Below are 23,677 nucleotides of genomic sequence, written 5' to 3' on the forward strand. Positions count from 1 at the left end.
GAGCTTGCACAAACAATTCAAAACCTTAAATGCTTCAATCAAATTGCCCAGGTGCCTAGTCTCCAGATGCTGCAATTTGCAGACTGAAGCCTTTCATGGTAAGAGCACCCCTTTGTTCCCCTCCCCAACCTCGTTGCCCTTCTCTGTACCTACTCCACCAGCTCTACATCCATCCTGAGACCTCCAGACCCATATGCAGTACTCAAGATGTGGCCTGACCATTGCCTTATACAATGGAATAATCACCTTCTTATCCCTACTAGCAAAATTCCTGTATATTATTGGCAAAACCCCATGTGCTGTCCTGGGAGTGTGTCTGCACTGCTCAGAGAATTTCATAGCGTTTTTAATATCCTCAGGTCTTTTTTATTTTCAACTATCCTGAGGGCAGCCAAACAGTTCGTATGTTAATCTGGGATTACTGCTACCCACATGCAGTACTTCACATTTGTCAAAGTTAAATGTCAGTTGCCATTTCTCAGCCCATCTGCCTAATTTTTCTAGATCCTGTTGCAGTAGCATACTGTCATTAACCACTCTGCAAACATTTGTATCATCTGCCAACTTGGACACTAAGCCTGATATACCTTCATCAATATCATTAATAAATACAGAAAACAAAAATGGGTCCAGCAAAAACCCTGACGGTCTCCACTAACAACATTAGTCCACGAAGCATAGTGTCTATTGATTACCACTCTCTCTGTCTTCTTCCAATTAATCATCTCTTTCTTCAAACTTGCCCTTAATGTCACACTGATCCAATTTTTACTGCAGTCTTTTATGTGAAACAGTATCAAAAGCTTCCTGAAATCCAAGTATATGATATCAAAATTTTTTTTTACATCCAGTTCCTTTGTAACTGCATCCTGGTATCCAACCAGATTGGCATACAAGATTGCTCCTTGACAAACCCCTGCTATGACTGAAGTATAACTGTAGTCTTGTCTAGACAATACTGCAATGCTTCTTTAAACAGTGACTCCATTACCCTTCTATTTATTATATTTACACTTGAACAGTAGTTAGGCTAACAGGTCTGTAATTACTCGTAACCCTTTGATCACCTTTGTGAATAGGGGATATATTTGCACATCTCTGGTCCATGTGGACTTCCCATGATTTTGCCGCCTCTCCTAATATAATTGGATAGATACTATCCACCCCAAATATCTTTCTTATATTTAACTTCCCAGCAATTTCTCTCACTTCTGTCTCAGTTATTACAAATCATTTAGCTCCCTGGTAGAGTTCGATAAACTTCTAGTATCCACTCTCATAAAGCGTTCCTCAAGTATGAATGTAGATGCTAAATATGTGACTTGTTTGCTGCAGGCTTCATTATGACAAAACCAACAAATAACATTTTCTTAATTTCTTTTCTTTTTTCTTAAGTTCTCTATAATTTCACGGGCAAATGTTCATGACTTCCCAGCTTCAAATTTTTCCTGATTAGGCCTGATGAGAGGATTAGCTAGAAACATTACCAATCATTAAGTATTGTAGTTATACTGTGTGGGAGTTTAAATTACTTACTGTAATATTTTGTACATAATAAAATTCTTGATAATAATAATTAATGTGGTTTAATTAGTGGTATTTACATTAATTCATTAAATTTCTTTTTTCCTTTAACACAACAGCAATAAACATAAAACCCACATGTCAGTTCAGTATGCTATGTAAACTAAACCAAACCCATCTCATGAGTCACATTGATTACTGGAATAAATTAAGGCTGAATGAGGGTTCAGGAAATTTTGATTAATATTTATTTTCACAGTAAAACACTTTTTTCCCCTCTCTCTCTCTGACATCAAAAGCCTATGGCCGTACTTGAATATAAATGCAAGAAATAAAACTTTTCAAAACTATGAAACGTATGCTATATTATACTTTAATTACAAGTTTCAGGAAACAAACTATATTTCATAAAAATAAAAAAATATTAAAAAAAGAACTTTCACACAATATTTAAAAATATACAAATTTTAAAAAAAACAAAAAAACATCAGGAACTGCCATAGTATTTACATGATTAAAACATAATACTTAATGTTATTAGTACAAACACAATCTATGCATAAAACTTAATTTTACTAGTACAAACATTTTTTATATATTTCTTTTTATCATTACTAGAATAAGTAATTGTTTCTTCAGAACTACAAGTTTCTGTTACTTCTTCACCATTTTTCGTAGATATAGTAAAAGGCTTTCACACCTTTTCCAAAAAACATCTACCTCCCCCAATATTCTTCTTCAAATCAACACAAGCATAATAATTTTTTTTAGTGCTTGTGGAAAATTGACTCAATCCATTCTTTTGTTAATTCTAACAATTTTTCCATTGAAACATCACCACTAATATTAAAATTTTTGGATAAATTGTTTTAATACTGCCCAAACCTATTCAGTGATATCAGAGTGATATGGGGATAATCTCAACTATAATTTTTTTCTGTGCATTGTATCAAATTTATACTCCTTATTCAAAGAATTATTTCTTCTAAAATCTAAAAGTATCTAAAACTGTTCAACTTTTCATAATCTTTTCTGATTTGCTGTAGGGTATATTGTTCACTGACAATCAATCCATTCTTTTCTGTTTTCTATGGGCTATACTAGCTTCTTCAGAATGCTACATCCATAAGTAACAAGCATTATCAAAATGAAAATTTAAATTACTGAATATGGGTATGAACACTTGAAAATATGGAATTTGAAATACTGTTATTTGGTTATGTATTTGGCAGCTTTCTGAGGAGAAGAGATTTTTGTTCGACATTTTTCCCCCTCCTCCTTTCTTTTTTTTCATTTTTTACTGTTGGATGCTATTGGCTTCAATTGTCTTAGTTCAGTAATAAAATTATCCTGTAGCACTGCAAAATAACTATCATCATTGGCTATTGCGTATTCAAAATAGAAAACGACCAATTATGGGTGTTTTTTCGGGGGGGGGGGGAGACACTTGTGACATTACTTTGGGGATTTTTTTTTGGATAAAAATAATCTCATATGGTAATTGTCTCTTCCAGAAACATTTGATTTACCTAAATCATGTAAAGTTGCTTGTAAAATTTTAGTCTAAGAATTTTATGCACTGATGCTTTACAAACATCGAGTAAAAAGGTAAAGGAACATCGAGGCCAAAGGTAAATTTCCACACATCTATTCTACAACTGTCTTTCCTCAATATGAATCTATCCCCCCCCCTCAGGTTCTTAATCTGAGCAAGAATCCCAGCAGCATTTGACTTGCTCAACCCATTCAAGGCCTTATACACATCAATCAAATCACCTCACAGGCACTGCAATTTACAGAACTTAAGCTTAAGTTCTGTTGTTCTTATTGTTGTTTGATTTTTAGGAGCATTAGCAACTAAGGCCATATTGCTCCGGGAAATGCGGTCATTCCCTGACCTTTCCGCATCCTCCGTATTTGGTGGTGATGGGCTCGAACCCCAGTCTAATCAAGAAGCATGTGCTACGCACTGCTGCTCCTTCCCACCTGGCTATGGAGGCACCACTTAAGTTCTGTAAATACCTGTAAAGTTCTGTAAATAATCACCTCCCTGTACCTGCTAGCAAAATTCCTATATAGCGCTGACAAGACTCCATGACCTGCCTTGGCAGGCCATCTGCACTGCTCAGCAAACTTCATATTTGACTGCACAATTACCCCCAGGTCTTTTTCACTTTCCAATTCCCTGAGTATAGTACCACACAGTTGGTACATTCCTCTTGGGTTATTGCTACCAATATGCAGTACTTTGCATTTGTCAATGTTAAACTTCAGTTGCCACTTCTGAGCCCATTTGCGCAACTTATCTAAATCCAGTTGGAATAGCATATTGTCTTTACTGTCGTTAACAACATTGCCAACCTTTGTATCATCTGCAAACTTGAACATTAATCCTGATATACCTTCATCAATATCATTGATGAATACACAAAACAACAATGGGCCCAGCACCAAACCCTGGGGAACTCCACTAATAAGATTCGTCCACAAAGAGCAGCATCCACTGATTACTACTCTCTGTCGTCTGACACTCATCCATCCCATTATCCATTGTAGCAATGCCATACCTCTCCAATTTGTACAGCAGTCTTCCCTGTGCAACAGTGTCAAAAGCTTTCCTGAAATCCAAGTATATGATATCAAAATTATTTTTGACATTCAGTTCCTTTGTGACCCCCATCATAGTATCCAATCAAATTGGTCAGACAAGACCTCCATTTAATAAACCCAAGATGTGTCTTAACTATTATTGCAGTCTTGTCTAGATGATCCTGCAATGCTACTATAACCAGTGACTCCATTATTTCCCCGGCACAAACGTTAAACTAACAGGTCAATGGTTACTTGTGTCACCTTTTGAACCCCCCCCCCTTTGTGAATTGGTAATACATTTGCACGCCTTGAGTCCATATGGACCTCTCCTGAGTCCAAGGAAGCTCTCATAATTATGGCCAAGTGTTTGCTTACTTCCTTTGTTGCTTCCTTTAATATAACTGGATAGATCCCGTCCACCCCAGTTGCCTTCCTTATGTTTAACTTTAACAATTTCTCCTCCACTTTGCTCTCAAAATCACTTAGCTCCCTGTTAGAGTTTAATAAACTTCTGACACTCCCGTCTTGAATAACTCATCATGTGTGAATGTAGATGCAAAATATTCATTCAGTTTATCAGCTACTTGAGCATGATCAACAATAGTCAACCCATCTCTTAAGTGATCCAATCTGATTCATCCCTTTCCTTCTAGAGTTTACATAAGTAAAGAACTCTTTGCTGTTTTTCTTTGCATCCTTTGCCAAATATTTCTCATAATCTGTGACCTGATTACAGACAAGCTTATATCTGCCATAGGCTTCTGTGGACATTTCAAAAAATATATAAAACACATGATAAATTATATGCATCCCATACATTTTTCTTCTCTGCCATGAGCCTCATTATTTCATCTGACATTCATTTAGGTCTGAACCTTGAACAGTATTTCTTAGTTGGAATGAAAAGCCTAGTAGCCACAAAGATTAAGTCCCTGAAGGCTTCACATTTAGAATTCAACATCGGTAAAATCATCAGTTGATCGCACTGATAATTTAAAAACTGTCTAATACAGAATTTAAAAACTGTCTGAGACTCCTGTAGTCACCTTTATAAAGCAAAAGTCCTTCCCTTTAGTTTTGATGGTAGTTACATCTTTAAGTAATTCCCATATCAGTACATTGTGATCACTATCACCCAGTGGTTCCTTTATCTGCAAATTCTTAATGCATGAATAATCACTGCTGATAATCAGATCAGGAGTATTACTTCCTCTGGTTGCCTCTCGAACATACTGCTGCAGAAAACAGTCTTCAAATAAATCCAAAAAAGTCTTGCTAGCGTGTGAGTGACCAACTCACAAGTTGAAATAGATATCTGGAAAGTTAAAATCCCCCATTATAAGACATTCTGATTTACTGGACCACTCTATTTCTCTGCACAACTGCTCATTATACTCATCACATTCATTAGGACTATAACACACACCTACTCTCATTTTTTTCTTTACCAGTGCTTATGTCACACCAAACAGACTCAATATTGCATTGTCCTCCAACATCAAGTAGATGCACTTCCTTAGATTTTATGTGTTTCTTAACTAACAGCATAACCCCTCCTCCCTTCTGGTCCTGTCTATCCTTTCTATACACATTATACTTCCTAAATTCCAATTCTGCACTGCTTATATCCGTGTGACACCATGTCTCTGATATCCCAACAATATCTGCCTTTGATATCTTGACTAGCACTTCAAGCTGATCAAGTTTGTTAACTATACTCCTAGCATTGGTGTACATGCAAGTATACATGCACCTGTTTCTACTAACACAGCCCATGTCTTTATTTGTTCCACTATGACTCCCAACTGTCCTGGAAATCTCCATTGCCTTTCTCTCCATGCTGCTGTTCATTCTAATAAAAGAACTGCAAGAATCACTTTTGTCTCTGCCTGCGGCGACTGTTAACCTTTTAATCTGTGTATCCCCCGAAGCTAGCAGTTTTCCAACCCACCTAACACTGCCTCGATAGCATCAGCAAATATTCTTGCACCCTTTCTATTTAAGTGTTCCTCATCCCTGTAGAACCAGTCTCTCCTGTCAAAAAAAGCACAGACCAGGCTGAAAAAAATTCTACACCTTGAGAGATTCAGCCCTGAAGTGATTGAGCCTTGCACAATCTCTCCAGGGCTGAATTTTTCAACAAGGCTCTCATCGTATGCTCCCTCCTATCGTGTCCATGCAGAACTTCAGACACTTTCACATTCAACCCTAACGTGCGATTTTTTTTCAACATTGACTTGTACTTGTTGAGTAAATCTGCAGATCTATTACTCTTAACGTCATTAGTTCCAACGTGTACAACAACAACAACATCACCTTTTGTGCCCTTAAAAGATATCTGCACTACAACCTCATGAACTTTTGCCCCTGGCAGATATAACCTGGTCCTGTTCCACAATAACTTATTCCTTTGGGGCCAGCGCATTCTGCCTTGGAGATTGCCTCTGTTTTGCCTGATTCACAGGAGTGAGCTCTTCTGTTGAGCTGGGCAGCTGAGAGCTTGATGGCCCCCTCATATTAATTTCTTCAAGGGCATTTACCCTACCTCAAGCTCTCATAGATGGCTATCAGAACACTGAGTTGCCTCCTAATTTATTAACTCTCTAAGCATCTAGCACACACAAAGACATCCTCCTTGGCTAGATCATGTCCTGTTTTAGAAAGTTCAGCAAACATTTCACATTTCGCACATTTTTTGAGACTGATACAATGGAGAATCACCCCCTTTGTTTCTCCCCCGAGTCACAGCACTCTCGCTAGTCTGTGATCTTTGCTTCGCAGCTCTAGTCTGGGTCATGATTTCTGTTTAAATACAGTTTAATTAACAATGAAATTTAATAAGATTAATAAATATAACTGATAATACTATACTAAGCTAACAGAGTCCTAATATAGTGCTTCGCATTACATTATCTAGTTTTACATTATACCTTAAGCTGAGATATATATACATTACGCTATTTCTTATCGATTAAAATATGGTGGCAAGTTCAACAATATCGTCGCCAACACCGGGAGTCGTAACTTCCAAAAATCAATCACTAGTTAAATTCAAAATAAGAAGCTAATGAATTTTAATATCTTTGTAAAACATAATGTAGTATGTTAATTAACGAAGAATACAGTAAAACTATCAAAAACATTTATCCCTTTACAGCAGCCAAAAATACACTGACTGTTCTCTTCTGTGACCAGAGCATCCTCTCGAAGTATTGTAGGGCCATCTCAAAGCATCAGTATTGGGTAACATTAGATTGGATCAAATCATCAACAAATTTAAATATGCCCTAAAAATTACTAACTGCTATATTAGTACTTGCTTTAATTACAATAAACCAATAGGTCTAACATTTTCCATTGACAAGCAGGTGGCTTGTAAAGTGAAAAGTGATATTGAAGCAGAATGTTTTTGCCATCTGCCTCAATATCAAACATACATGGATAAGCACCATAAACACATCATTACTGGGAATTTGAGTATCATTTCTCACACAGAATTATGCAACTTGCTATCTTATGGATTGAAATTTAGGCCATGTACAAAAGGTAGATTAAATATAATTAATAAACAAATACACAATGACCTAATACAATTTTGTTTAAAACTGGCATACAAATATAAAACACCATTGAAAGCTTTCCACATGTGGATTACTCTCACCTATGAAGCTATAGAAAAACATACATGCTTTATGCTAAACAAAATACAATCTACTAAGTTATTTAATATGTCCATTATATATAATGCAATAATTGTTGGCTGCTATCAAAGCAGCCAACAATTATAGCATTACATGTAAAAAATTCTATACTTCCAAAATTGTAACGTCACACTATCATTAGGGCCATTTCAACATCTTATTATCATTAAGAAATTACTGGCCATGCATAAAAGGTTAAAATTAAGTAATCCAAAACCCAAATTTCCTTAGGTACACTGGACACCTAAGTTCCACACAAATCCCCGATAGGATTCAGATTTATCACATCAGGTAGGAACAGCTACTCCAAGCACCCACAAGAAAAACTAGAATCACTATTCAACATAATATTAAGTAATATAGGTGTATCTAGAATTATTCTTAATAACACCCCAATCTTAGATTGTTTAAATGACAACACCAATTCTATAGAACATAAGTACATTTGATTTTAAAAACTTATTTACAAGTATTTCCCATAACAACTTAAAATCAGTATTTAGTAATTATTATAAAGAGTACCATGCAAACAGTATTATTAGGACTGCATAATTAACTTATGTTTATTCAATAGCTACATATTTAATGGAGACAGTATATATAAGTATAGTTAAGTTATTTTTTTTTGTTATTAGCCATATGGTGCAAGGAAGCCTGAGGGTTTTGCTGCACCAGCCAAAAAAAGAATTTCTGAGTTACCTTAAGGTAGGGAAGGAGAAAACAACAGTCAGAAGTAGGAGGGAATCACCAAGAAAGAGAAGAATGATGATATCCAGCTCAGGACCCTGGGTGTGCCAAGCGCATACTCACCAGATGTGAACCCCTTAGGTTAATAATTTATTGGAAAACAGGCTAGTATCACTACATAAATTGGCAAATATTTAATTATTGACATTTCAAATTCCACCCTGGAAGTCCATTACAATGTATATTGGTAGAAAACCTATGTAACATTAGTAGGATGAAAGGATAAATCACAGTGTAACAATGAATAATGGCTGAACCACAGATCACATAAAAAGGAGAAAATTGCAGACTAGGACCAAATAGACTAGGGCGTGCACATGTTCAGAGATGAAAAGCTCTTATCTGAGGATGCCTAGGAAAAAAAAAACATTCCTCTGGGGCTTTTAGATTTATCTAGACCAGCAGCTAAGATGCTCTAAGAGAAATGCTGAGCAGAGAAGGCTTAAGGTGCTGGAGTCAACCACTAGCAAAAAATTCTCTTAAAGCACCTTAGCTGCTAGTCTGATTGAACCTGAGCTGTCCAGATGGTTGTTATTCATCAGAGTGAAGAGACAGTGTAGCTTGTGTGTGTGAGAGTGTGTGAGTGTGAGAGTGTGTGAGAGAGAGAGAGAGAGAGAGAGAGAGATGAAAGTGGAACAAGAACTGAGCAGATTGATAATGAGTATCAATCTTCTTTCTCACACCGGGAGGAGAGGGTAGGGAATGCAATGGTGTGTAGTGTACTTCCTGTACTAAATATCTAATAATTAAAATTAGGTGGCTAAAGACTAATTGTTGATATGGAGGTTTAATGGTGCATAGGCTACTTTGGCCATAATGCGCCTATTCATTTATTATAAAAAGAGATGAAAAAGTTTCATAAATTCAGAATTGATTAAAAAGTTCTGTTTGCTTTATGAAGTTGAAAAATTCGGAAATATCTGCATCATCTCCAATGAGATTCTCTAAAGTTATTGGTCTACGAAGATTAACCAGTCATAGCAGGGTTGAAGTTCTGTCTTGTTCATAGTAAGGGCAGTCAATGAGAATGTGTTTAATACTCAGATTTATATTACAAAGTGGACACTGTGGCGGGACATTCCCTGTGAGTAAATAAAGGTGGGTCAGATAAGTATGGCCTATTCTTACCCTTGAAAGGACTACCTCTTCTCGTCTTGATGTGGGGAAACTGGAGCGCCAAATTTTTGGATCATGTTTAAATTGAAAGAGTTTATTATTAATTTGAGAGTGCCATATTGCTGTCCATTTTGACAGGCATGCAGCCTGAATGATTAATGCATAGTCTGATGGCGGAACAAGGATATCAGTTAAGTCGAAGCTAGTTGGATTTTTTCGGCTTTATCAGCCAGTTCGTTGCCCAAAATGCCAGAATGAGCTGGAATCCAGCAGAAGGTGACCAGTTGATTGCGTTCTTCAATTTGTAGTAATATGCTTTTTATTTCATCTAGAACAGGGTGTACTTTATCTAAGGGGTTACATAAAGCCAAAATTGAGCTGAGGGAATCAGTGTAAATAACAGATTTTAAAGCACAGTCAGAAGACAGATTCTGTAAAGCTAGTTTGATTGCATATAATTCAGCTGAGAAGATACTGAATTCAGATGGCAAGGATGCTGAAATAACGGTATTTGGAAACACTGCAGCCGCTCCGACGTTTGAATTAGATTTAGAGCCATCTGTATAAATTGGAAAAAAGTCAAAGTATCTTTGAGTGTGAGCTTCGTGAAGTTGTTTGATATTTGATGTTTGTAAAATGTTCTTTTCCCCATTGAGAGAGGTAAGTGTCACAGGTCGGTATAGGAGGTGGAACCCATGGTGGTTGAGTACAAGTTGTTGTCTGTTGTACGGAAAGGATGGAAACATTCCAAATTTGCATCAGTTCAAGAAGGCGAAGACCAGCTGGCTTTACTATGCTTGGTTTATTTCTGAAAAGGTTTTCTAATGGTGGATTGAACAGGTATGACTGAGTCGGATGCATGGCACAACTTTGTATCTTGACAGCATACTTCAATAACAGTGTCTTCCTACGTAAAGTTAGTGGGGGTTCATGGGCATCAATGTAGAGACTATGTGCTGGTGATGTTCTGAAAGCACGGAGTGAAAGTCTCAAGGCACTGTGCTGAATTGGATCAAGCCAGCGTAATGCACTCAATCTGGCTGAATCATAGATGGGAGCTCCGTAATCAAGACGGGATCTGATTAATGCCCGATATAGCCGAAGCAGAGATGTACGATCTGCGCCCCATGTTTGGGAGGATAAAGCTCTGAGTATATTTAACTTTTTTAGACAGGAAGTACGTACATTTTTTATGTGGTCTATAAAATTTAACTTATTATCAAGTGTTAATCCTAGAAATCTGATGCTATTATTGACCGGGATGGAGACATTATAAATTTGAAGTTCAGGATCCGGATGAAGTTTGCGCTGTCTACAAAAATGGATGGCAACTGTTTTCTGCTGCGAGAGTCAATAGCCATTGAGGCTGACCCACTGTTGTATTTTATTAAGTGATATCTGGAGCTGACGTTCAATAGACCTCATGTTTTGGGAATGGCAGGAAATGGAAAGATCATCTGCATAAAGGTAGGTCCCAACTGTATTTGGAAGCTGATTGGTGATGGAATCTATTCTAAGAGCAAACAAAGTGGCACTCAGTACTGATCCCTGTGGTACTCCTTCTTCCTGTATAAATGTTTTAGAGAGGGCATGTTGGTACTGAACTTGAAACGATCTAGTCCGTAGGAAGTTCTGGACAAATATAGGAAGGTTGCCTCGCAGACCAAGAGAGTAAAGATCACTGAGTATGCCATGCCGCCAGGTAGTGTCAAAAGCCTTCTCGATATCTATTGAAACCATTACAAGATGTTCACGTTTAACAAAGGCATTTCGAATGACGAATTCAGCCTTGACCATAAGATCTAAGCATGACCTATTTTTACGAAAGCCATATTGGCTATGGCTCATTAGATGTTGTGACTCAATGATCCATACGAGTCTTCTGTGGACAATTTTTTCAAGGATTTTGCTCAGACAGCTTGAGAGAGAGATCGGTTTATAGCTATAGGGGTTAGTTGGATCTTTTCCAGGTTTTAGGAATGCCAAAACAGTAGAGTGATGCCAAGAAGTTTGAAAAATATTTTCTAAAAATATACGATTGTAAAAAATCAGAAGCAGGCTTAAAGCTTTGTCATCGAGATGTTGAAGCATGACATAATAAATCCCATCTGGCCCAGCAGCACCATTGTGGGCTGTTCTAATGGCATGCAGAAGTTCAGAGTGTTGCAGAGGTTTGTTATATGGAAGAGTACGTGCGGTTTGAAATTTTATGGCATGCTTTTCTCTAGTTTTTTTTAATTCGTTGGAATGACGAAGAATATGCTGATGCCGCTGATATTTCAGCAAAAGTACTGCCCAAAGCATTAGCAAATCTAAGGAACTAGATAGATCTTGCCCTTTACAGGAGAGGATTGGAGAAGGTATATTAGGAAACTTACCAGATAACTGTCTAATTTTTTTCCATATAGTTTTCGGATCAGTGTTTCTGTTAAAGGTCGATGCAAAACGGGTCCAGGATTCTTTCTTGGCTTGCCTTTGTACAAATCGTGCTTTTGCTCTTAGCTTCTTATAATTAATGAGATTGTTTGTGGTTGGACATTGCCGAAATAAATTCCAGGCTTTGATTTTTGCTTTCTTTGCTTTTGTGCATTCGTCATTCCACCAGTAATTATAATGCTTGCGACCAGGGGGATTTGATAATGGTATTGTGTCCTTGGCCACTTTTAGGAGATGTGATGTGATGTAATCTGTTACATTGTCAATATTCTGGAGCTGGATTTTTTCCTCGTCAAGAGAGATTGATGATCGAAATTTTGCCCAGTTTGCACGAACAAATTTCCATTTCCTGCGGAGTTTGTTTGAAGGAGTCTGTGATATTAAAAAATTGCATATGATTGGAAGGTGGTCACTGCCCATAGGATCATTTAAAACATACCACTCTATGGTTGGGAGGAGTATTGGAGAACAAATTGAGAGATCTATTGCTGAGGTGTGTCCAGTTGGGAGTTGTATGTGAGTGTGCGCACCAGTATTGAGTAAGGTGAGGTTTTGTGACTCTAGAAAGCTTTCAACGAGTCGACCACATGTGTCTAGTTTAGGACCGCCCCATAAGGGGTGGTGTCCATTAAAATCCCCTAATATACAGAGAGGTGGAGGTATCTGTATGAGTAGATCTTCAAGAGCTTTTAAACAGTAAGTATGGTTTGGTGGTAGGTATATTGAGACCAGTGTTATTGAAATATGGAGAGTTATATGAACAGCAACAGCTTCTATGTCAGTTTGAAGTGGAATATGTTTAGTTGGGATCTTTGAATTTATTAAGATTGCTACACCACCATGGGCAGCATTTGCTGTATTACAATCTCTTCGATAAAGACAATAGTTTTTTATTGAAGGAGAAATTTGCGAGGTTAGGTAGGTTTCCTGAAGACAAAGGGCAACTGGAGAATATCGGTTAATTAGATCACAGATATCATCTGTGTTGCAACGAAAGCCTCTGCAATTCCATTGTAAAATACAAGGCATTATTTGTGTTTAATTGTTGGAGATGTACCTGACTGCTTTTTGAAGGTTACTGGCTTATGACGTTCTAATTTAGATTTATCTTTTTTGGAGAAAACTGGCCGACCTGTGTCCATTTCTTCTTCTGCATGGAGTTCTAGAAGGGGATCTTCCTGTATGGGTGTGCCATCTGTGTCCATGGTTGTATCTTGAAAATTTTTTACTACATTTGTGTTTAAACTATGAGATATGGTATCTATGACTGGAGCAGGAGATGCCACTGGTATTGTCAGAGGAGTATTATTTGCCTGGTCAGAGAACTTGGATTGTTGCTTAGAAAGAACATTTCTAGCCCAGTCAGAAATTGATTTGTTAGTGGGAACTGTTACATCACTTTGAGTGGAGACTGTCTGAAATTTTTTTACAGCATTGGCATAGGTCATATTTTTGGTTATAGTAGGAGCGACTAATTTTCTCACTTCTGGGTAACTTACTTTGTTCTCAACCTTGTATTTTACTATTTTTTTCTCCGTTTTCCACTTTTCACATGTCTTTGAATATGCAGGATGGTCACCTTTGCAATTTGGGCAGGTCATTTTTGTAGCTGTACAGTTACTTTGTATGTGATCTGAGGATCCACAATTAGGGCAGACAGGAACTCCTCTGCATACAGTTTGTGAGTGGCCATACTTTTGGCATTTGTAACACCTTAAAGGGTTTGGAATGTAAGGTCGGATGCGGCAAAGTAAATAACCTGCTTTTACAGAGGAGGGTAAGTTGGGTGTATTGAAGGTGAGAATAATATTTCTTGTAGGTGTCAGTTGATTATCTTTTTTAGTCATTATTCTTTTTGCTTCAATTACATTCTGTCCCTGCAGTTCTTGGGTTATTTCTTCATCGGTGACATTCAGTAAGTCCCAACTGGATATCACACCCTTAGATGAATTTAGGGTTGTGTGTGGAGATATTTTAACTGGAATGCCAGCAAAGCTTGTGAGTTGTAACAGCTTCTTGGAAAGTCTGTGGTTGGTGGTTTCTACTAGTAAGTCTCCTGATTGCAGTCTCTTCACCGTCTTGGGAGATCCTGCAATACCCTCCAGATGTTTTTGTATTACAAATGGAGACAATTTATTCATGGGCTGACTAGTAAGGGAGTGGATGATTAAGAACGACGGGCAAGGTTGCTCCATCCGATCAGTCTCTTTGGATTATCGTTCTCAATATCCTTATGGTCTGTGTTATCCATGATTGCTCCTTTTAGCCCTTGGCAAGTGGACTTACTTGCCAAGATTTCCGGCCCCGCCACGGGGAGGTAGGAGCAGTGCCGCTAGGAGGCCAAGCGGTTAAAGTGTTAGTTGATTAGTGACCTAGAAAAATGAATAAAAAGAAAGGTGGCTTTTCTTTCTCTGTTCTAACTTGTGGCTTTTCAAGTGTAGAACGGTTTTAAAAAAATAAGGCTTTAGATAAATGTATAAACTTAAAAATAACTTTAATCGCCTTTGAAGAGCACTTTATAATCTCAGAGACATCGCTTGGCCTCAAAATACGTTTGGCACTCGGGGCCGGCTAAAGACTAAGGGTTAGTAAATATTCAAAATACTTAAATTAATCAATATGTGGCTTGCACCCTTTCACACTCGCAGACATAATCGCATTTATTCTGCTGGCATTTTTCTCATTTACTCAGTTCATTCTTACTGCACTGCTTGCCTTGGGCACTTCAAACTTACTAACACTTTTCAGTTAAAGTGCAGCCCCAGCAGCATATCTTGCAAGGAGGTGCAGGATGTGTGTTGTTGTTACAGTCAGTTCTGCTATAATGGGCATTTCCGCAATGCGACTGATATATTAGGGAACAATGCGAGTATAACACGATTTTCTTGTTAGCTCATCTGCGAAGTTTACAAAGTTTAAAAAATGTCAAATGTGTGACAGCTGTATTTCCCATTTACTGCAGATGTATTTGTCGGAGAGACACTGTTATCATTCGTTGTATTCACAAGATAACATGTAATATTGTAGGCCGTCTATGTTTTTGGTAGCTCACATTTTTCTGTTCGAACAGAAATTTCATGAGGCGTGATAGCGTGAGCAGAGGAGCACATTTCTGAAGGTCACTACCATAAAACAACAAAAACAATTTGCAGTTCCCGGTTTATTGGGCTTCTCAGTTAGTGCAATCTAATTATAAATAGGTAGTAAACTCGATCTTACTGCATTTGCGATAATACTGATAGCTGGAATTATGTGGGTTTTTAAGTTACTACGATGAAATGTGTTTCCCCTTCCATGAAATCTTCAATCATATAAAAATCATAAATAAATTTTCAGAATCTTCTCTTCATTCCTACTTTTTAAGCTTCGTAAACTTTTCTCACTTGTCCAATTTGTACATCCCATGTTCGTCATTATTGATTTCGTATCTTTTTTACTGTTTTAAATTTTACAATAAAAAAAAAAAAGAAAAAGAAAGTGTCAGTGAACAGAAATATCAATCAAACAAACCTCATATCTTGTCAAGGTAAAGTGCTATGTTTACTGTAATATTTATTTATTTATTAGAAATTTAAGATGTTTAACCCTGTGTTAGCAATTTTATTGGATAGACAGGTTTGATGTTTTAATTAAAACTTTTGTCATAATCAGTGCATGAGCAACCAGGCTATAATTGTTGTTTGATCTAGACCACTCATTTTCCTGATTTTGCAGCTCAGCTGTTGTAAGTTCTGTGAAGATATTCCAATTTGCTTTCTTTATATTATATCTTTTGATGTCCAACAGGGATTGTTGGGCTGTTTGTAACTGTTTATTTAGTTTGAAAGTAATTGCTCTATGATCTTAAGTGGTCCAGGCTGGCTGGACACACCAGTTTGTAATTTTATAAGCTACTGAGTTTGTAGCAAGAGTGACATCAATGTCCCTCCCCCACATAGTGCTGCTAAAAGATGGCAGGTTATTTGGCTAATTTAATACTTGAAATGTGGAGGTGACTATGTATTCAGTAAGTATCTGGCCATTGTGTATGCCTGCTTTGTCTTCTGCACAGCTGCCATAAAGTTGACCGGCAGTTGACATCAGCACACACAATAACGTTAGCATTAGGTAATCAATCTGTAACTACTTGTAGGTATTCAATAATGTAATTTATATCTTCACCTGGTCTGGAATACAATGAAATAACATAAAACTGTCCTACAGCACTCACTGTTGATATGGGTACACACACTGCCACTGGAGAGCAGAGGTGACCCATCTTTGAGACTGTAAGGTCAGTATTTTTTTTTATTATTATTTTTTTTAACTACTATTGCTGTAGAAGGGACACCTGAGGTGTATTCTATGATTTTATAGCCTCTTGGGTATGTAGAGTTCTTGGAGTACCAAGATATCTACATTATTTTCTTCTAATTTTAGCTTGATCTAATCTACAACAGTTCTTGCTCTTTGAGCATGCAATTGGATGAGGTTTAGAGTCCTGGTCACATTTATGTTTCAGCACCTCCGTAGCCAGGTGGGCAGGAGCAGCAGTGCATAACACACGCTTCTTGATTAGACCGGGGTTCGAGCCGTGACCACCAAAATACGGAGGATGCGGAAAGGTCAGGGAATGACCACCGCATATCCCCGGAGCAATATGGCCTTAGTTGCTGATGCTCCTAAAAACCAAAATAACAACAACAACAACAACAACATTTATGTTTTCAATCTAACCCATAGTTAATCCTAGATTGCATTTGTTTATCATTTCTTTATATCAGGGGCATTTATCATTCTTGATACTTTGGCAGTGGTCAGTCAGTTGTGCCGTTTTGCAAGTGGCAAATTTTGGCTGTGGCACAGTAACCACAGACAGATTCTTTCTGACTCCAGTACCTAGCAGTGTGTCCATATTTATGACAATTATAACATTTTGTTATTAGGGAAGTGTTCCCTAAATCTATGACTGGTCCAGCCAGCATAGATACTCTGTTGTCCTTTTGAATGTTCCCTGGATGGAATCTTAGAAATGACATTTAGCTGCCCATTTTTTATACCCTTAGCCCTCCCTCTCTTTAGCTTGAACTCATTAGCAAACTCGTCAATGGTTAGGATGTCCTTAAAATTTTAAGTATATATAAACAACATAAAGGTATAGTAATGGGTGCTTGCAGCTCATGCCTAGTTGCCAACCTTTATTTACATTGTTTTGAAAGAAAATTAAATAAAAACTTAATACTTTACCACTACACAGATGTTTTCTAATTACAGTTTTCTTATAGTCATAAATGAACCCAACTTCCTTAAAGATATAATCAAGCACTATCCAGCTGAATGGTGGATAGGGCTAGAATGTACCAATAAGCATAGTAACAGTACCAATAAGCATAATAACCTATCTAGATGTAGAAATTTACAAAGAAGATAAAATATTATACACTAAAGTATATGACAAGCGCAAAGATTTTAATTTTAAATCCATTAGCGTAACACACTGGCATTCTAATATTTCAAAGAAAATTCAGAGTAATATCATTGTTTCACAAAGCTTTAAATTGATAAAAAAAATGTAATAATGATAATAACATCACAGTTTCGCTTGGAGATTTAAAATCTAAGTTTATTAATAATGATTTTCCATTAAATTTTATTGCAAAACATCTCCATAAAGCTATTTTTGTATTAATAAATGGCATAATAATGTAAATCCAAGTTACATCATAGCTAAAGTATGTTCTAAATAAATAGTTCAGTCTTACTAGCTCTCACAGTTCACGATCATTCTCTTCTTCTGGTTCACAAAGTTTACTATTACAGTTCTATGGTAGCTATTTAAAATCACTTTTGTCATTTTGAGAACTTGTACATACATATAGTACACACTGCCTTGAGAGTACATCACATATAGCTTATGCTCATTTAAAAAGTTCTTAAGGCAGCAATATTTGTTCTTAAGGCAGGAATCAATTTCACCTTTCATCCTAATTTCAATTAGGTTAAAGGGAATTTCATTTTTACTTTGTAATATATATTTTTAAAGGTATTTTTTTCATTTGGTATTTTTACCAGTCATTCTAAATTTGAGAACCAACTATTTATTTTCATACGGTTTTATCTGAATTAAATTCAAAATTATAGAGTGTCATTTACTATAATTTCAGTCAATTAATTTATATTGAGGTTACATGAAATTCAAGTGGTGTTATTGCATTTGGTTTTATAAATTAATAATTATTTATTTAGCTTTTCTTGCAGTTACCTGAGCTGAGAGGGTGCTACTGTCGCTCTTTGTTTTATAATAGGTAACATGTGCCTAAAATTAATTTTTTATACTTACTATACACAGGAATATGGTGGCAAGCTGCAAATTCCTATTTATTCTTTTGTTTTAATTGAATATTTCAGTATTGATGGTTTGCAATTTATTATTATATCAGATAGGTTGAATTATTTTGAATGGTAATTTTTATTTAAATAAAATTTAAATTTTTTTTATTTAAATTTTTTTTCCATATTTCCTTAATACAATCTGCATTTGTTATTCTATATTTCTTCACCTTAATCCAGTCTTGTCCATTACATATCATCCTTTAACTGCTTACGGTAATACTAGGATCCCTTACTAACGGGTCAGGCAGTTACGCTCCTGGTATATCCTAAGTACCATTATTAGAAGCTATTTTATTTGCTTTTTACTTTTTACTTCCTAACTCAAAATTTTTATACCTCAACATCTATTAGAGTAATTTGAGGGAAATTGAGGTACTATTACTTTATTTATTCTTACCTCCTTTCTTCTTACATCAGCATAAGCTTTCTTTTGTACATGTTTAAATTTAAATAAAAAACACCACAACTCAAGTGAAAATTATGGTTGGCACTCATTTTCTGTATTATTGTCAGTATTATTTGTTTCAAAGCTATCTGTCGGGCTAGCTGTTATCTTGCCCATTTGTTTGCTTTTAAATTTAAGTATAGATTGCTTTAATGTTTATTATTTGGACCTAGTTAAACAGGCTGATAATAATCAGAAACAGATAGACTTGTTAAGTATTGATGGGATATATTTTAATGGTGTTAGCCCAAGAAAAAGTGCCATTCGGTGTATTCACTTATCAATAATTAGCCACACAATCATTATTTTATTCTGTTTTATATTTTTATTTTATTGCTAATTATATGTTTATTTCTAGGTATAATGAAGTAAACCAGCACAGGCTATCTTAGTGTTTAAAGGTTCTTTTGGCCCAATGACCCACTTAGTACTTTTATGCTAAAGTTTTAACACACTTTGAATACCTATATGGTACCAATTACACTCTTACAGTAATAATTAGATTACAGACTGATGTAATGTTTAATCTATAATCAATGGCATTAATCTAATCTGATATAACTTTTACATTCATTCCATTATTTCATAACAAATTACTATTATATATATATATAAAGCACACAAGTATTGGGTGAAAAAAATAAAATTGACATATTACCAGATTTGTTCATGAGGCATCGTATTTTATATTCCAACTCTACTTGTTGTTCTTCTAATTGTTGAGATTGCTTGCTAGAGGGTTAAAGATACACTGGCTATTAGGGAAAATTCAAGTCAGGATAACATTTTAAGTTAAAAAATTGACACAACGAGGAAGTCTAAAAATGGTTTTACTCATCATACTATTTTATTCATCTGAAGAACATAAAATGTTTTTCAGATGAATAAAATTTGAATAGAAAGAGAAATTAACATTTCAAATGTATTTAGCAGTGCTGGGAAATTCATGCCCAATATGTTCAATGTTCTCCATGTTTATAAATAATGTATCAGAGTGTGAAGTTGCAAATAATATACGCTCCAACACAGAAAATTAGAAAAAATTTAATCTTCAATGGCTTCCTTTATTACAAGAATGTTTCATGGATTCTTCTGAAACACTCTGTCTTTGAAATAATCCCAGAGATAAAAATCACAATCATATGTCTTTAAATCAGATCTCCGCTCCTCTCTCCAGCATGCAAGGAAAGAGTTACAAAGAAAAAGAACACACTCACCGCAAACAAGAAAAGATACAATGCAATCCAGAGAGAATGCACGAACTAAATTTATCATGCCAAACAAAGTTCCTGGCGTGCCCTGGTGGAGACGGAAGGCAATAAAAACCCTTGTGCACAAGCTCATAAGGAACAAAGTTGGGTCCACAGATATCATAAATTCTATCTGGTCTGAGGGCTCCTCGGAGACTGGGAAGAGACAATTAACAAGATTCTAGACAGAATAATCTACCAAGATAATCCTGATCATGACACTGAAGTACACAGAAACATCATCACTGAGAATCAGGGCTACTTGGCCTCGACCACAGAAGAGGAGGTTGCATTAGCCATAAATAAAATCAAAAATGGAAAAGCTCCCGGAGTGGACCTCATCGAGGGGGGGGGGGGTCCATCAAGCAACCTTTGGTCTGTTGCACCGATGTTCTAGTACAACTATTCAACACGTGTCTTAATGAAGGCTACTTTCCTACACATTGGAAACACGCCAATCGCAGGTTTTTACCCAAGGATCCAAATCATCCCACTGCTGCAGCCAAAGCATACTGTCCAATTGCTCTATTGCCAATATTAGGAAAAGTATTTGAGAGGTTACTTCTCATCCGTCTTCAGTCTGTCTATGAAACCAAAGGACTCACCTCTACACTGCAGTTTCGCTTCAAGCAGAGGTGCAACTATTGATGCACTAATGAAAACCACTCAGCTAGCAGATAATTCTGATGTCCATTACACATTGGCGATTTTAAGGAAGCTTTTGACACTGTCTGGTGGCCAGGGATCTTGTGGCAAGCCAGAATATCTGGCTGCTCCCTCAACGTCTTCAAATGTCTTACAGTTACTTCTATAACAGAAAAGTTACCATGAAAACAAAATTTCATAGTATCGCCTACCAACTCACCAGAGGCTGTCCACAGGGCTCTGTTCTAGGGCCAGCTGTTTGGAATATGATTCTGGACGAATGGCTCCTGCAGGACTCCCCCACACTACACAGCTCTCATATGCAGATGACCTGGTTATCGTTGAAGAGAGTTTGGGCTGTAGAAAATAAACTGGAAATCTCTACAAATAAAAGCAGAACCCTGCTCCTCAAAGGCCGTCTTGACATCAACAGACCAGCAACCATTCATTATAAAGGACATGCAATCAAGAATCAATGTTCATTCAAATATATAGGTATCACCCTAGATGATCGCAGAACTTTCATGCCACATCTAAAGTCCATGAAAGAGAAAGCTAAAAATTGTATCAATATGCTTGCTCGCTTCACCCACAAAGACTGGGGTCTTAAGGGACCGGCACTCCACCTTCTTTATTCAGCTGTTTTAGTACGGTTCATAACATACGGTGCTGCCGTATGGATCCATCGTTTGTCCATCATCAGCACTAGGAACGTTATTCTTCTGCAGATACAACGGTTGATGTTATTAAAAATGACTCGGGCTTGTAGAACGACCTCAACAGCAGCACTACAAGTATTAACAGGTTGTATCCCCCTTGACCTTCAAGTGGCCTTCACAGCGCTTTGACATGCCATCAGAAAGAACAAAGAAACTGAATTCCTGGGGATAAAAATTATTGTCGATGCAGATCCAAAACAAGAACTACGGCGTACCTCTCAGGAACTTGTTTCCCTCTGGCAAATTCATTGGGATGATTCCACCAAAGGCAGTACTACCAAGCTACTTCTACCTAGTGTCTCCTACCTCAACAAACAAAGACTTGGCTGGTTCTTCCCTAATTTACATGCTACCTTTCTTCTGACAGGACATGGGTCATTCAAAAAGCGACTTCAGGACTTTGGGCTTGTAAATGATGCCCACTGTGTTTGTGGAGTGTAACCACACTCAGTCTGGAAAGCAACCTGTTAAAATCAAAAGAAGCATTTTTAGCTGTTAGCAGGTATACACTCCCTATCATTTCTCTATGTCTGATCCCAAAACATAGACATCAACACAAGACGTTCCTGAAACCATTATGATCTCTCCTCATACATGCTCTTCTCTCATCACCGGTCACTATCAGAACTGAATGAACACATAACTGGAAATCTTCCAGGTAGAAATGACAGAACTGATCTCATATATATCAAACTCAGACACTTCCCGTTGCACCTACACAACTTTGCAGACCTCCCTTGTTCTGCAAGCTGTCTTCCTTTCCCTGGCCTTCTGTGGGCTCCCAGATCAGGGTTGATTCCTACTTCTCCCTTCCCACCTCTTCTTTCCACTGATACCTTCTTTTCTCAACCTCCTCCTTTTGCCTACTTTGACTCCACCACTTCTACTCTCTTCCCCCCCCCCCCTTTTTTTGTTTGGTCTCCATCCAGAAAGCTCAGACCACCCTGGTGGAGATCAGGCAGAGTATGAAGGCAGCCTGGCTCACCTCCCAGTGGTGGTGGTGGTATGCAATTTAGGGTTTCACCAGGGGCCCTGCAGCCAAGTAGCCAGAGACAACAACAGAACATAACATAATACTGCATAAACCAGATACTACGCTTTTTTCTGTCTTATGCAGTAGTTATGCATTCTATCACTGAGTACATACAGCGCAGATGTGGGAAACCACAGGTGACGCCTAATCCACAATACTATGCCACTAATGTCTTTAAATCAGGTGACATTGAGGGCCATGCTAGTCTTTTCGATTTTCTGATTAATCTGGTGTATTTATTCTTTACTCGGCCTTGTAATTGCATAAAAGTACTGCTAAGGGTATCAAATCCACATGTTACAAGTTGCAGCTCCGATGAACGAGAAGTTTTTTAGCCATACTTAGCCGCTTTATTAACCAATTGTTACATCAAATTATTTTCTATAAGTAGCTTATAGACCTAGTCAGGATCCTTAGTTTATTGTGAACTGAGACAATGAGATTTGGAAGTTAATTAATACTTTGAAGTGTCCGTAGATTTACCATTCGTAACTTGCCGCCATTGTGATACGACATGTTATATCCCAAACTAGATAGCGTAAGCTTAGTATAGTATATAATATAATATTGTCAATTAATCAGTAAAATCTATTAATCTTGTTAAACTTCATTGATAATTAAATTGTACTTTTAACTAAATACATATAACGACTTAGATTACAAACGTAACATAATTAATTAATACATAACTTGATGAGGAAGTTACATAAACAGAACTCGTAGACAATGCTCGAAACTGAAAAATATATATAGCATTATAACTGTGTTGGGATACAAGTTTAGGAATTTTATTGAAATTAAATTGAAATCATGACTCAGACCAGAGCAGCAAAGCAAAAGGCTCAAGCTAATGGGAGTGCTGTGGCTCCGGGGAGAACTGAGGGGGACAGTTTCCCTCTGAATCACAGCCTTTTAAAATGCACTGCTTGCATGATGTTTGTAGAGCAATCGGGTATGGGACATGATATTGCCATGGGGGATGTCTCTTTGTGCGCGCACGATGTAAGGAAATCAGGCGATCACTCGGCTTTGTTATGAGCCTATAATTTATAATTTTGTACTTAAATTGAAATTTTATTGAAATTAAATCGAAATCA

At 36.9% G+C, this 23,677-nt stretch overlaps 1 protein-coding gene across 1 annotated transcript in view; it reads right to left on the reverse strand.

The window, feature by feature from the left end:
* LOC150083213 (uncharacterized) overlaps positions 1–23,677 on the reverse strand; it is a 380,452-nt gene that overhangs the window by 121,908 nt on the left and 234,867 nt on the right. The window contains exon 10 of the mRNA XM_090378437.1: positions 19,592–19,665. Coding sequence (XP_090234563.1) covers positions 19,592–19,665 — 74 coding nt within the window. The remainder of the gene's footprint in view (positions 1–19,591; positions 19,666–23,677) is intronic.

This window comes from Mastigoproctus giganteus, chromosome 7 (genome assembly GCF_048544385.1).
Source record: "Mastigoproctus giganteus isolate SK-2022 chromosome 7, ASM4854438v1, whole genome shotgun sequence".
Taxonomy (NCBI): Eukaryota; Metazoa; Arthropoda; class Arachnida; order Uropygi; family Thelyphonidae; genus Mastigoproctus; species Mastigoproctus giganteus.